The sequence below is a fragment of the Podarcis muralis genome, chromosome 4, assembly GCF_964188315.1.
Source record: "Podarcis muralis chromosome 4, rPodMur119.hap1.1, whole genome shotgun sequence".
Classification (NCBI taxonomy): Eukaryota; Metazoa; Chordata; class Lepidosauria; order Squamata; family Lacertidae; genus Podarcis; species Podarcis muralis.
In genome coordinates this window covers 18,593,189-18,607,566 of record NC_135658.1, presented here as the reverse complement: position 1 = coordinate 18,607,566, position 14,378 = coordinate 18,593,189, and the positions used below count along the sequence as shown (strand labels likewise).

General features: G+C 45.4%; 1 protein-coding gene across 3 annotated transcripts in view; it reads left to right on the top strand.

Annotated features, from left to right (window-relative positions):
- Positions 1 to 13,896, top strand: part of MTMR2 (myotubularin related protein 2) — a 55,447-nt gene extending 41,551 nt beyond the window's left edge. The window contains exons 10-16 of one of the 3 annotated variants that reach the window (XR_013392511.1): positions 1,161 to 1,346; positions 3,401 to 3,607; positions 5,953 to 6,045; positions 6,574 to 6,687; positions 7,768 to 7,944; positions 9,451 to 9,723; positions 9,863 to 13,896. Coding sequence is in view for 2 of the 3 variants with exons in the window: in XM_028726124.2 (XP_028581957.2) it covers positions 1,161 to 1,346; positions 3,401 to 3,607; positions 5,953 to 6,045; positions 6,574 to 6,687; positions 7,768 to 7,944; positions 9,451 to 9,612 (939 nt within the window). In the remaining variant the exon portion in view is untranslated. The other 2 variants (XM_028726124.2, XM_077927007.1) reach the window with 2 other exon arrangements.
- The last annotated feature ends 482 nt before the right edge of the window (positions 13,897 to 14,378 follow it).

Below are 14,378 nucleotides of genomic sequence, written 5' to 3'. Positions count from 1 at the left end.
GGTGTATAAAGGTAAAGGGTAAAGGGACCCCTGACCATTAGGTCCAGTCGTGGCCGACTCTGGGGTTGTGGCGCTCATCTCGCTTTATTGCCCGAGAGAGCCAGTGTACAGCTTCCGGGTCATGTGGCCAGCAGGACTAAACCAGAGCAGCGCACGGAAATGCCGTTTACCTTCCCGCCGGAGTGGTACCTAGTTATCTACTTGCACTGCATGCTTTCGAACTGCTAGGTTGGCAGGAGCACGGACTGAGCAACGGGAGCTCACCCTGTCACGGGGATTCGAACGGCCGACCTTCTGATCGGCAAGTCCTAGGCTCTGTGGTTTAACCCACAGCGCCACCCGCGTCCCGCCTGGGTGTATAAGTGTGTGCAAAAACTCACCTGGTGCGCAGAAGTAAGGTTTCCCTTGGTTTCTGCACCCTCTTTTGGCACTGGCCCTGCCTGCCACTGGCATGTGGCCCTTGAAATGTTGCCCCAAAAAGGGAATAGAAGCCCTTGGCTGTAAAAGGTTCCCCATCCTTACCCAACTGTGTTGAGGAATCTGAGCAGTAATTAAAAACAAACAAACCGAAAACCTGATACTGTATAAGATTCTCCCTCCCCTGTTTCCTCCCAGAAATGTTCTCTGGAGGGTTGGAGGCTCCAGAAAAAGTGTGGGAGGTTGTTCTGGAACTTGAAGAAAGGAAAGGAGGAGGAATCGATAATTGTCCTTCCTCTAGCAGGTGCCTTCGCTGGGGCTGCAAAGAATCCTGGGGCCTGTAGTTTATCCCTCACCGTGCTGCAATTCCTAGTACCCTTAACAAACTACAGTTACCAGGATTATTTGGGGGGAAGCCATGTGCTCTGTGTGTATATGCAGCGGGGGCAGGCTTGGCTCCAGCCCAACAGAACACTTAATTAAAAATACAATTAGAAAGGGGCAGTAGAATTAAAAGAGTGGTAAATTAAAGCAGCATTTTTAAAAAGAAAATGCAGCACTCAGTCCCCAAAAGGCATTCTGAAAAGTTGGATAAAGGATGGTCCTATCCCATAAGCCGCATCTGTTGAGCACCACAGGTTCCCTGTCCCTGCCGTAGGGCAACACACTTTGTGAAAGTTCAACCCGCAGGCTTAGGGTCTTATTCGGGACAAAGGCGGTCTAACCTTTATTTTCTTCTTCAGGCCAAAGGAGGAGGTTATGAAAGTGAGGACGCCTATCAGAACGCAGAGTTGGTTTTCCTGGACATCCATAATATCCATGTTATGAGAGAGTCATTGAGGAAGCTAAAAGAGATTGTCTATCCCAACATAGAAGAGACGCATTGGCTGTCTAATTTGGAATCCACCCATTGGCTGGAGCACATCAAGGTACATTGATATGTGTGTGTGTGTGTGTGTGTGTGTGTGTGTGAGAGAGAGAGAGAGAGAGAGAGAGAGAGAGACTGGCACTGTGTGGGTCCTTGTATCGGTGTGGTTTTGGCAACTTCCCCCCATCCTTGGCAGGTTGCAGCACCAGACTGGTTGCAAATTGCAGCATCAGAGATGCAGAAGCCTGTAGATGTTCTGTGACTTACCGTATTTTTTGCTCTATAAGACTCACTTTTTCCCTCCTAAAAAGGAAGGGGAAATGTGTGTGCATCTTATGGAGCGAATGCAGGCTGCACAGCTATCCCAGAAGCCAGAACAGCAAGAGGGATCGCTGCTTTCGCTGTGCAGTGATCCCTCTTGTTGTTTTGGCTTCTGAGATTCAGAATATTTATTTTCTTGTTTTCCTCCTCCAAAAACTAGGTGCGTCTTATGGTCTGGTGCGTCTTATAGAGCAAAAAATACGGCACCTTACTGAAGCTGCTGCAACATTGCAGCTAAGAGATCACCGAGAGCGGAAGCTTAATTCATCCGAGTGTTTTGTGTAGAAACCTGGCTGCCTCTTCAAAAGAAGTCTCTCCCCCGGCCCCAACTTCTGAAAGAGGGAGGGAGAAGACAAAACTGCAAAATGTGTGGTTTGTTAAAGGAGTGTGTAGATGATGAGCCTTAGAAGCAGGAAGTCTAGAAATGCTTATGAGTTGTCACTTTTGAGACATAGAAAGCAGCTGCCCCTAGCTGGAACTGTGGAACTCACTCCCACAAGAGGTAGCAATGGCCAACAGCTTTCGGAAAGCACTAGAGAAATTCATGCAAGATCAGGCTATCATTGGCTGTGTTCTGTCTCCATTTTCGGAGGCAGTGTGGCTCTGAGTGCCTGTTGGAGGGAATTGCAGGTGCAGGAGAGTGCTGTTGCCCTCAGGTTGGGCTTGTGAGCTTCTGGTTGGGCACTGTGAACACAGAGAGCTGAGCCAGATGGGCCATTGGCCTGATCCAGCGGGGCCCTCTGTATGCTTTTATATATTGCTGAATGCACACATCCAGCATTCGCAATTCGCCAGGCGCGTTTTGCACCTTGCTATTGTCCACTTGCGACCAAGTGAAGATGTCCATTTGCCAGCATGGCACCTGATGTCTCCAACCCTCTGGAGGTGCATGCCTGGGGGTCCTTGGATCTTGACTGTTTTCACACACTAGCAGCACATCCTATAGAATGCTATCCATTATATTGTCAAGTAGGACCCTGGCAGAGACACATGCCCGACTGGCATGTTCTCTCCCCCCTGGTCGATCGTTCAGGAGCTTCATAAGCTTTCTTCAGCCCAAACATCACAGAGACCAATGCCAACCGACACCGACACACTTAGGGATCCGCTGAGTTTGCGCAACTTGCATAACAGACCTCAGCAACTCAGCACTTTGGCTAATCTACTTTATTTACATATAAACACACACGGAGCACTGCAGCATGGCTCCCTCTCTCTCTAGCATCGGACAGCAAAGAGAAAAAACAAAGGACAATAGTCCCACTTCACGGAACACAGTAACACAAACATCCTGTCTCCGTCACTTCCCACTCTGTGGAGTCAAAACATATACCGTCATGTGAAAGACAACAATCCCATGACTACAATCACAGAGCAGGAATTCTAACATATATTCCACCTGCACAATCAGAATGAATTTCAGGAACCCAAAAGACGTATTATACGGCCCCAAAAATGAAACCAGGCATTCCGCTTTGGCGAATGTAACCCTGGTTTAAGGAGCCGTTGGGCGCCTAGCTTATGTACCTGAGTTTCTAACATGACATACATCATTGTGCAGGTTGCAAAATTGTAAAAAAAAGACGTGTGGTCGCTCCTTGTGGAACATCCTTTCTCACTCATTCAGTCCTCACCTCTGTAACCTGGCTATGCAGACAAAACCCCAAGTCTTTGTTCCCATTCTCAATTTTAATTGTCATGTGTGTGTGCGGGGGGAGGTTTTATGTTGTCTTATGTCAGGCCATTCTCTGTTTATAATGGATATCACAGCTGCAAGGTCCCTTTTCTCCCCAGTTGATTCTCGCTGGTGCTCTTCGTATTGCCGACAAAGTGGAGTCGGGCAAGACTTCTGTGGTCGTGCATTGCAGTGATGGTTGGGACCGGACGGCCCAGCTTACCTCACTTGCCATGCTTATGCTAGACGGCTACTACCGGACAATCCAGGGCTTTCAAGTGCTGGTGGAGAAGGAATGGCTGAGTTTCGGGCACAGATTCCAGCTGGTGAGTCGCCAACCCCTGGAGTTACCAAACTGACTGCTGAAATTTAGGGTGCGTGGGAATTTTTCAGCTTTCGCATTCCAGGAATGAGGGGTGCTAAAAAGTTGTAACGTGACCAGGGAATCCAAAAGATATTTTGGTTAAATTAATAATCATTTTGTTTTGCTTGGTAAATGGAACGTGTGTAAAAATTGCATGAAACTCATTAAAAACAATTGCCCAATTCTAATAACACTAATGATGTAACTGCAAGTATCAGTAGTAGTAGTATTTAACATTACCTGACACTTTCAGATGGTAAAACTAAAATTCTTTGGTTTCCCAAAAGAAGTGTACGTGCTTCTTCATCAAAGACTTGCCAAGCTAAATGGTCCCCAAACACAAAAAAGTAGCAGATTTGAATTCCTCACACCCAAAAACATATTTTTAATGTCCCTCATTGAAGAAAAGTGCAGAAATTAAGTTTCACCCCCTGAAATTACATGCCTCTCTGCTATATCTTAAATCAGTGGTTCCCAATTAGCTAAATACTTCAGACTGCCTGTTTTTCAAAAGCCAAGCCATGGCCCCCCCTACTTTTGAAACTTTTGATATCTTTATGTAGTTTTTGTTGTGTGAATTGTGCCACAGACCCCCTGGGTGGGTTATGCGGACCCCCTGAGATCCGCAGACCACCCATTGGGAAACCACTGTCTTAAATTATTTAAGAGGTGGTTAGGGAGGGCAGACTGCTGGGACCTGCTCCAGGGCTGTTGGCAAGGAATTGGTGGAGTTCCAAAAATGTCTAAGAAAGGGAAACAAGACAAAGAAGTTTGGGTAACGAGCTTAGTGCTATATGGCCACTTTTCTCAAGGACTGGAGAAAACAACAACAACAACAACAATTTATTGTTCTCCCAACAACTTACCGTATTTTTATATACGTGTATAAGATGCCTCCTATTTTGGGGACTCAAAATTAAGAAAGGGGAGGAGAGAAGAATTAAGAAAGGAGCTTTTGGGGAGGAGAATTGCCCAGAGTTGTTGACCTTTTCTTAGGGGGGATTGCTGAAAATTGCTCATCCGCCAGACAGACAATGCCACTTGCACACCAAGGAAAAGCCATCTATCCTCTGTCCCCTCACCGACAAAAACAGCAAATCACCCACCCAATCGATAGCCAATCAACACCAGCCCTTGCCGCAGCCACCAATAACAATCTCCAACTCGCGGCAGCAACCAATCCCACGTCCCCACAATGCACTATCCATGTGTAAGACAACCCCCAATTTTTAACATGATTTTTGAATTAAAAAAAACTTGTCTGATACACGGAAAAGTACGGTCCATTTAGGCAGCAGAAAGTATTGGAGTATGCAGAAATAGCAAGGCTAACAGAAAGAATCCGACAGCAGGACGATGAGACATTCCAAAATGAATGGTATACAAATTTATGGTATACTTTAGAGAAAACTGTATGTAAATAAAGACACTTACAGGACTGAAATAAAACTCGTAACGTTTATTGTAAACATTTGGTTAGACCATAAGATGTAATGCTTTAATATAATAAGGATTGTATGTTTAAAGTAGAAGACAAAAATTTATTAAGGAATTATAGACATTTATAGAATGTATATATAGTAAACACGCTTAAATATAAGAGTAATGCAGGGAAGCCAGAAGAGGGGTGGAGGGAGGTTAATTCAGATAAGATATAGATTTTAAGGAGAATAATATTGTTAAGCTGTATTGTGTTTAAGATATTTGAAAAAAAATTAATAAAAACTATTGGGAAAAGAAAAGAAAAGTATGGTACATTTAAAAGCATGAATACAGTGGTACCTCAGGTTAAGTACTTAATTCATTCCGGAGGTCAGTTCTTAACCTGAAACTGTTCTTAACCTGAAGCACCACTTTAGCTAATGGGGTCTCCTGCTGCCACCACGCAGCTGGAGCACGATTTCTGTTCTCATCCTGAAGCAAAGTTCTTAACCCAAGGTACTATTTCTTGGTTAGCGGAGTCTGTAACTTGAAGCTTATGTAACCTGAAGCGTATGTAACCCGAAGTACCACTGTATATTATAACATAGAGAGAATAAAAATACGTTATGGAACAGAAATGGTAGGATAGTACTGATACATACATGACAGGTACATACATGCCTGTCAAATGAATTTGTGTGTCGTTTTGTGTCCTGTGGGTCTGTTTATGCTCTCCTCTCGCATTTAGGGCTTAATCCAGGTAAGTCATCCTCAGAGTAGACTCTGTACACTGGTGATTTGCCCGATTTAATCTGTATGACTCCTATTTCTATAAATGACACTGGTTTTCAGATACATATCCTGTGGCCTCTCGTTTTGTTTTAGAGAGTCGGTCACGGAGACAGGAACCATGCAGATGCAGACAGATCTCCTGTTTTCCTCCAGTTTGTTGACTGTGTCTGGCAGATGACAAGACAGGTAGATTTCTAGGGGTACATACGGGCCTTTTGTTGGGACAGAGCTTGGGGTTTTTATTTGTTTTTTTTAAATAAGGAGCTTTTATTGGGAGAGGATTCGAGTTACTTAGGTACAAGGGTGGTGTTTGGGGATTGTTGCTTTTTAAAGCACAAAGTCCGCATGTGTAATTTAACTTGTGGAACTTACTACCACAAGATGTGATAATGACCACTCCATATGAGAGAGAGAGAGAGAGAGAGAGAGAGAGAGAATGATGGTGTATAAATAATTTTTTTTATAAATACATAAGATAGATTTGAGATCTTTCGGTGGAAACTGGTCAATAAATCCTGCAAATAAAATTAATTCTTAACTGGGTGTCAAAAGAGGGGTGGTCCATTTCTCCCTTCCCTCCCACCCCTCTCTCCTCATCGATACTCCCCAGCCCCATATTCTCTCGAGTATAAACACTTTGCAGGAATAATGTTTTCATGTTCCGTTGGGGAAGTGTCCAGTGAAAACAAAATCTCAACCGCTTGTCTTTTGAAGTTTCCCACTGCGTTTGAATTCAACGAGTGCTTCTTGATCACTGTCCTGGACCACCTGTACAGCTGCTTGTTTGGGACGTTTCTGTGTAACAGCGAGCAGCAGAGAGTCAAAGAGGTAAAACAGCAACAACCATCCCCAAACCCCAGGGACAGCTTAAAAAAGAAAACACCTTTTGCTTTCCTATGTACTGTTGTTGGGGCTCACGGATTACTCACACATGAAGGTGGATGGAAGGACCCAGAGTGAGAGGCAGGGAAGACCTCCTAAGGTGAGAGAATGAGAGAGGAAAGGGATGCTCCCAGGTGAGATCTGGGAGGGTTTACCACTTTCTGGGTGAGACAAGATCTGAGAGCTCCTTTTGAGAGAGGACTCTGCGTTTTCTTTTCTCTTTCTTTCTCTGCTTTGGTTTTTATTTAGACTGGTTCCTTTTATCTCATTGTATCATGAAAAGGCTTTAATAAAATCTTTTTTATTTTTTTATTAATGCTTTATTGGTTTAAAAACTGTATAACAGAAATAATCAACGCAGAGAATAATTACGGACAGAAACTCAATCAAAACCTGCCAACGGATTGATATTTTGACAGTATTCTTTTACATAAACGCTGTAGATGTCCCACTCTCTGGTAAATTTTTCATCTGTAACGTCTCGTAACCTTACTGATAGTCTCGTTAGTTCAGCGTACGCTCTTAATTTATTTTGCCAGTCTGATTTGGGTGGGGTAGCTTCTCCCTTCCAACCTTTTGTGATTAGAATTCTGGCAGCTACTGTAGCATACATAAAGAATCTCCTGAGCCTTTTTGAAAATTCCCTGTGAAGAGAGATTGATTACCCATAATTCCTAGCAGGAAGGCTTCAGGCTTCAGGGAAAAGAGCATTTAAACATTTTCTTAAGTTCATTATAAATCGTTTCCCAAAACTGTCTGATCTTTTTACAGTTCCACCACATGTGGATCCATGTGCAAAGGCTTTAATAAAATCTTACGGGGAAAAAGAAATAAATAGAAGATCCACGTCTCTTCTGCAGAGCAGGCAGTAGACAACGTGGTGCCCTCCAGCGACTCCTAGTCAAGGATAATGGAAGTAGTAGTCCTAACTCTGCAAGTTACTAAAATTCCCCAGAACTGTGCTAAGGCATTATTCCAATGTGCCACAAATACAGTAAAGCATCCGTCTTCCCTCCTGTTTTTCAGGGCCTTCCCAAAAAGACGGTTTCGCTGTGGTCTTATATAAACAGCCAGCTTGAAGACTTCACCAATCCCCTCTATGCCAGCTACACCAACCACGTTTTGTATCCTGTGGCCAGCATGCGCCACCTGGAACTCTGGGTAGGCTACTACATCAGGTGGAACCCGCGGATGAAGCCACAGGTAAGGTGACTAGGAGGAGGAAAGGGGTGAAAACCGGGGAGGTCAAAGTTTCTCTGCATTGCATGCTCTTCACAGCCTGAGCGCATGCTTGGGCTGAGAGCTGCTGGACAAGAATCTTGCTTGATCCAAAGGCTGGGGCCGTTGCCAGACGTGATTAACTATGGGACGCAGGTGGGTGGCGCTGTGGTCTAAACCACTGAGCCTCTTGGGCTTGCCGATCAGAAGGTTGGCGGTTCGGATCCCTGTGATGGGGTGAGCTCCTGTTGCTCTGTCCCAGCTCCTGCCAACCTAGCAGTTCAAAAGCACACCAGCGCAAGTAGATAAATAGGTACCGCTCCGGCGGGAAGGTAAACGATGTTTCTGTGCGCTCTGGTTTCCATCATAGTGTCTTGTTGCGCCAGAAGTGATTTAGTCATGCTGGCTATATGACCAGAAAAGCTGTCTGTGGACAAACGCTGGCTCCCTCGACCTGAAAGCCAGATGAGCACTGCACCTAATTTGCCTTTGACTGGACTTAACTGTCCAAGGGTCCTTTACCTTTTTTAAAAAACTGTGGTTTACATGTTATTGCTTCGCTGTGTTCTCTCTTTTTTCTTCTTTTCTTTGTGTTGGAAAGTTTTATTCATACTGCATTGCAATAAATAAAAAACTAAGCAAAAAGAAAAACATAAAAAGACAAACACAAAGTCTTCTCTTCCAGGTAGATCTAAACTCTTATCCCACAGAGAAAGAGCTGGACCCTCCCAGCTTTCTCACCTGGGAACTTTCCTTTCTTATCCCAGTCTCTTACCCTGGGAGGTCTTCCCTTCCCTGTCTCTCATGCAGGGTCATTTACCAACCATCCACTACCTTGATCTGTGTGCAGTCTTCTTGCTAACCGAGACTGGCTTATAAAAGCAAGAGCGAAGTAAAAAAAGAAGCAGCAAAAATAACAGAAAGATAGAAATAATAGAGGGATGAAAAGGTTTTGTTTTTTTAAAAAAAGGAAGAAGAGAGAGAAAGAGGGAAACAAAATTTAAAAGATGAAAGAAAAGAAACACATTACATTGGTACCTCTGGATGCGAACGGGATCCGTTCCGGAGCCCTGTTCGCATCCAGAAGCAAACGCAACCAGCGTCTGCACATGCGCGGGTCGCGATTCACCGCTTCCGCGCATGCACGTGACGTCATTTTGACAGTCTGCGCATTTCTGAGTGGCGAAACCCGGAAGTAATGCGCTCCGTTACTTCCGGGTCGCCGCAGCGCACAACCCGGAAATACTTATCCCGAAGCTTAAGGTATGACTGTAGTAGAAAAATTTCCATTCGCTGTTTACATTAAAAAAGCAAAATACGGTTGTTTAAAACTTTCAAGCTATGTACTCTGCTGGGTTCTGGGCCTTAGTTCTGGCATTAAAAATAGCTTCGGGGCTATAAATAGCTGATCTCTGGTCCAAATGAAGCTTCTACCTGTGGTTAACCTCCATCTCCCAAGACTTGAGTGTGATGCTTCCTGTCTTGCTGTAGGAGCCGCTGCACAACCGCTACAAGGAACTCCTGGCAAAACGAGCCGAGCTCCAGAAGAAGGTGGAAGAGCTCCAGCGAGAGATCACCAACCGTTCCACTTCCTCCTCTGAGAGAGGCAGCTCTCCTGCCCAATGTGCCACCCCGGTCCAGACTGTGGTATGACGCAGCTTGCAGACTCTTTGATTTGTCATCTCTCCAGAATCGCGCAATAATGGCAGCTTGTCCAGAAATGGAAACTTCAAAAAGAGAAAACTTTGCGAACTTAGAAAGCAGGTCAGACACACTATTTATTATGCTACGTCCCTGCACCAGGGTTTATTATAATCTTTATTATTATTATTAAGGATGTAACACTACAGGAAGCGAAAGCCTTTTTTCTTTCTTTTTTTGTTCTGCTTATTGTCGTTTAAAGGCGTCATATATAATTATCTTACTCGGGGGCGCTAGTTACAAGGAAGCTTGCTGGCACAGCCTCCCAAGACGAAACCAGGACGCTTGTTCATTGAGCTCAAGTTGTGAAAGCGGTGGTGTTGCTTTGAACCGGAGAACGTTGCTCTCACACTGAAAGCGGCAGACTACAAACAGTGGTATGAGCACACTGCAGCTTGCGTCATCCTGTCCCCTCCTTCGCCATCTGATGAGCTGCTCCCAAAAACTCAGAGGAACCCAAACAAATGGCAACAACAAAGAACTACATTCCAGAAAAGGGAAGAATTAGGAAATCTTGGTCTGCACACAAAAGCAGTTGCGCTCATTTGGTTTCCAGACACTGTCGACAAAGGAGCTTGTCCCATTATTTGGGAGGAAATCCCAATCTCATTGTGTTCTTAAGGCAGTGCTTTGCATCCTTTGCAGCCTTTTTGTGCCGCCAGTGATTCCCCAAGCAAAGGTGACAGCAATCCATCTGACTCACGGAGTGCCATCTTTGTATAGGTATGAAGCCGAACACAAGTTTCTGTGCCAGCTTTGTATGGCAGGTTCTGCTCCTGCACGGCCGCCATATTTGCTGAGGAAGTTTGTAGCCACAAAAAAACCACTGCAGGCAGCTGCAGTCGACGGGTGGACCATGAACAACAGTTTGCTTGCCCCCGCTTCAAGAGGCAACATCAACAGCTAGCAAAATTTATCCATCGGGGGGTGTCACCTGAAAATCCCTCTAGATTTGGAAAAACAAAGAATGGCTCGCTATAAAGTTTAATTCTCATCATTTGGGTTAAAACAAAACAAAACAAAACAAGGGAGCATCGTCACGAGGCTTTAGAGCTTTACATTCGTTAATATCTGGGTACTACTTGCTAGCAATTTGCTGTTAAATATAGTTAACCACGTTCCAGTGCTAAAGCAATGCCTTACTTGGAGTAGAAACGTCATGTTATTTGAAAGTTCCGTTGAAAAACGTTTCCATGTTGCGCCCGCATCCCCCTTTCAGGACATTCTCCAGCCCCATAAGTTGGGGGACATTCTCCAGCCCCATAAGTTGCAGCAGCAAGAAAATCATCATTCCCTATGACACAAATATCAACACTGTCCTAGGGCAGGGATGGGGAACCTGTGGCGTTCAGATGTTGTTGGACCACAATTCTCAGTTTCCATTGCTATTGGCAAAGCGGACATGGGGAGCTATGAAGCTTGCCAAGAGTACGTGTTTTGTCTTTCCTGACATCAGAAAAAAGAGAATAAATCATATACTTTGGGGAAAGAATTGCACCCACACACTGACACACACACTATGGCAATGGTGTTGGATAAGGTCTCCTTTCTGCATGGGTTGGTTTGCGGGGGAAACGTACTGGGAATCGCATTGTGAAGTGTTAGGCTGTGGGTGATGTGACGTTGCTTTCTGATGGTGGTCTCTGTTGCTTGGGTTCTATCGCATTGTTCCAGTGACTTGAAAAGGGATTGGTGTATTTGTATGTTTGTGTGTATGTGCTGGCACATCCCGGTCGTACTGCTGTAGCCGCCTCGTGTTCAGTGGTGTGTGTGCAGACACGGGCGTTTCAGGATGACAGACCGGAGGATCATGAAGTCCCACCTCCTGCACCAAAGTAGCCGGAGATTGCCAGTGTGGTTTCTCCTCTGTGTGAGAGAGACACCGCTTGCCATTATTGTGCCGATGTCTTGGTACCGGTTTGGTAAGGTGTGTCTTCAGCCGAGCAAACAAACTATAGGTTTTTGAGAGGGAGCAAAAACACCCCCAAACTCAACTCTGTGGAAGCTGAGCCTCACCTTTACTAATTTGGGGGTGGGGGCAAATGTAAGTGCTTCACTTAGGAACACCACAGCAGTGTGCATTCCCCAACTCTGGACACCGTGGCCTTTAAAACAAGGATGGGGAATGTGTGGCCCTCCAGCTGCTGTGATCTTCAGCCCCAGCTGGCCCAGCCAAAGGTTCAAGATGATGGGGGTTGGGATCTTGCTCTCTTAATAATTCCATGTATGCATGCAGGGTGCCTTTCTCGGCCTGCACAGAGACCCATTGCGGCTCCCCCAGGTCAGTGCAGCGTACACACCGGCTCCCTCTTCCCCCTTGACCACGCATGATGCTGGACATTCTGCTAAAAGCACTAAAGGGTTACCATAGGCCTCTCCGCCAATGGTTCTGTGAGCAAGAAAACAAGTGATTGCGTTGTGACGGGCAGATACTTGCTGCCTAAACCCATCTTGAACCCATTTTGTTTCCTTGCTTTTCCTCTCACCTGTCTAATGCCTTATAAACAGGTGAGCTCTGCCAAGCCAATTAGCTTTTTTATCCTCCATGCTCTTGGAAGAAGCCGGCGTGTCCAACTCTTGCTGTTGTGCCGGGGTCAGGAGCCCATGGTCTTTCCGATGTTGGACTAACAGCTCCATCACCCATCCTTGCCGATGCCCCTGGCTTGCCATAAATCATGTTTCACCAACCTTGGATCCCAGGTGTTAGGCAACAGCCCACATCCTCCCCAACCAGCATGGCCAATGGTTGGAGATGGTGGGCATTGTAGTCCTGCAATATTTGAGGAGCCATGGGTTCCCCACCCCTAAGCAACAGCAGAAGTTGAGCATGTCCACATCTTCAAGTTCAAGCAAGACTGTGATGTGTTTCCAAGTACAGTGGTACCTTGGTTTAAGAACAGCCCTGTTTACGAACTCTTCAGTTTACGAACTCCGCAAAACCGTAAGTAGTGTCCTGGTTTGCAAACTTTACCTTGGTCTAAGAACGGAAGCTGAACGGTGGAAGGGCACCGGCAGCGGGAGGCCTCATTAGGGAAAGCGCGTCTTGGTTTAAGAACGGTCTTCCAGAACGGATTAAGTTCGTAAATCAAGGTTCCACTGTACCTATTACTAGCTGGTTGTTATTCATGTTCTAAACCAGCGTTCTGCCTTTCCCAGGATGGATGTGGCAGAAATTATGGAGGGGTCACCACATTTATATTTCTGGCAGTGTCTTCTTCATCAGTGATGGAAGCGTTTGCCTGGGTTTAAAAGGCTCTGGAGAAGGGGGAGCAGGGATGGTGGACCAAACTGATGTAATCCCCATGTTGCGAGACTAGGCCCAACCTGGAACTGCTAAAAGCAAGGCTGATGGGAACTGGGAGCTCGACATCTCGAGGTCCCCATTCTAGACTTTCTTGGCCATTATGCCTCTACTTTTACTGAATGTTCCCAAGTGTGCAGTTTACATGCTGGAAAGCACACCCTGCCTGTAACCCAAATGTGTCTTCAGGATCTTTCTGAAGATGGCCACAGCCAAGTATGGCATCGCTCTGACTTTACAATGTACCGTAATCCTGTTCCTTTTTGTTACTTGCCGGCATTGGTTTCTGTTATTTGGAAGCAAAAGGGTGCAATTATTCATTTGTGATCGGACGGTGGACGTTGATTATGACAACTTAGGGCACTGCAGTTTGCCTAGGGTTGGTGCATACCTGCAGCTGAATGAGAGCGGATTGTCCCACTTCAGACCACAGGGCAGGGGGAAACGGGATAATTTTCTTCCCAATATAAAGCTCCCTACAAATGGCAAACTAGTGAAATATGGGGGGAATAGGCCTAGCTCAGCCCTTTGTTTTTAAACTCTGGTTGCTTTTCCATACAACAGAGCATTTAAAACATGCCATTTCCTTCACCTGCAGTCTGAAGTGGTACAATCTGTTCTACCATTCTGTTCTCTATTCGGACCAATGGTGGTAGGGGGACTCTGTGCCAGTTCAAATCTTCCTGGACTCCAATTCCCATCAGCCCCTGCCAGCACAGCCACAGGTTGGGGGTGATGGAAGCCGTAGCCAAGCAGTAGCTGGAGGCCACGGGTTTCCGACTCTTGTGTAGACCAAAACCTACTCTGCAGGCCCTTTGACTGTATTAGGTTGCCCTGGGTGGCGACTTTCCTGTGCATTACTATTTTTAACATGATTATTGACTATGTATTGTCTCAAACGGAAAGAGCTATGATAAACAAAGTACCAAAATGTTCTCTTGCCCTTTCTTGGTAGTGTTTCAACTGTTTATACGGTCAAACTTGGAACGCACAAGAACAAGCATATTTGAAGGGTTCCAGCCCTCCCATGGAACCAACCAGCAATTGCACATTTAAGACTGGTGTATGATTTAATTTTTACTTTTTAGCTTTAAAATAGCGCCTTATATTTATTTATGCATCACCCTTCCATGGAGCTGCTTGTGGCCTCCTTTCCAAAGGAGCAATCAATGTTCAGGTGCTTCCAAATCGCTCAAGGATAAATGACCATCTGATGTCACCACTAACATGACTGTACAGTACAGCTGTCACTTGTTCTGGACACGTGGGAATTTGCTTAAGGTAGGTACTTTCTGTATCTGAGCTCAATTGGTAGGGAAACTAAGGTAAGGTGGAAGCAACTTAATTGCAAATATATCTCAAAGTTGGCACACCTGGTTTAACATTTGGCATTCCACTTGCATTGCCAAAGAGAGAC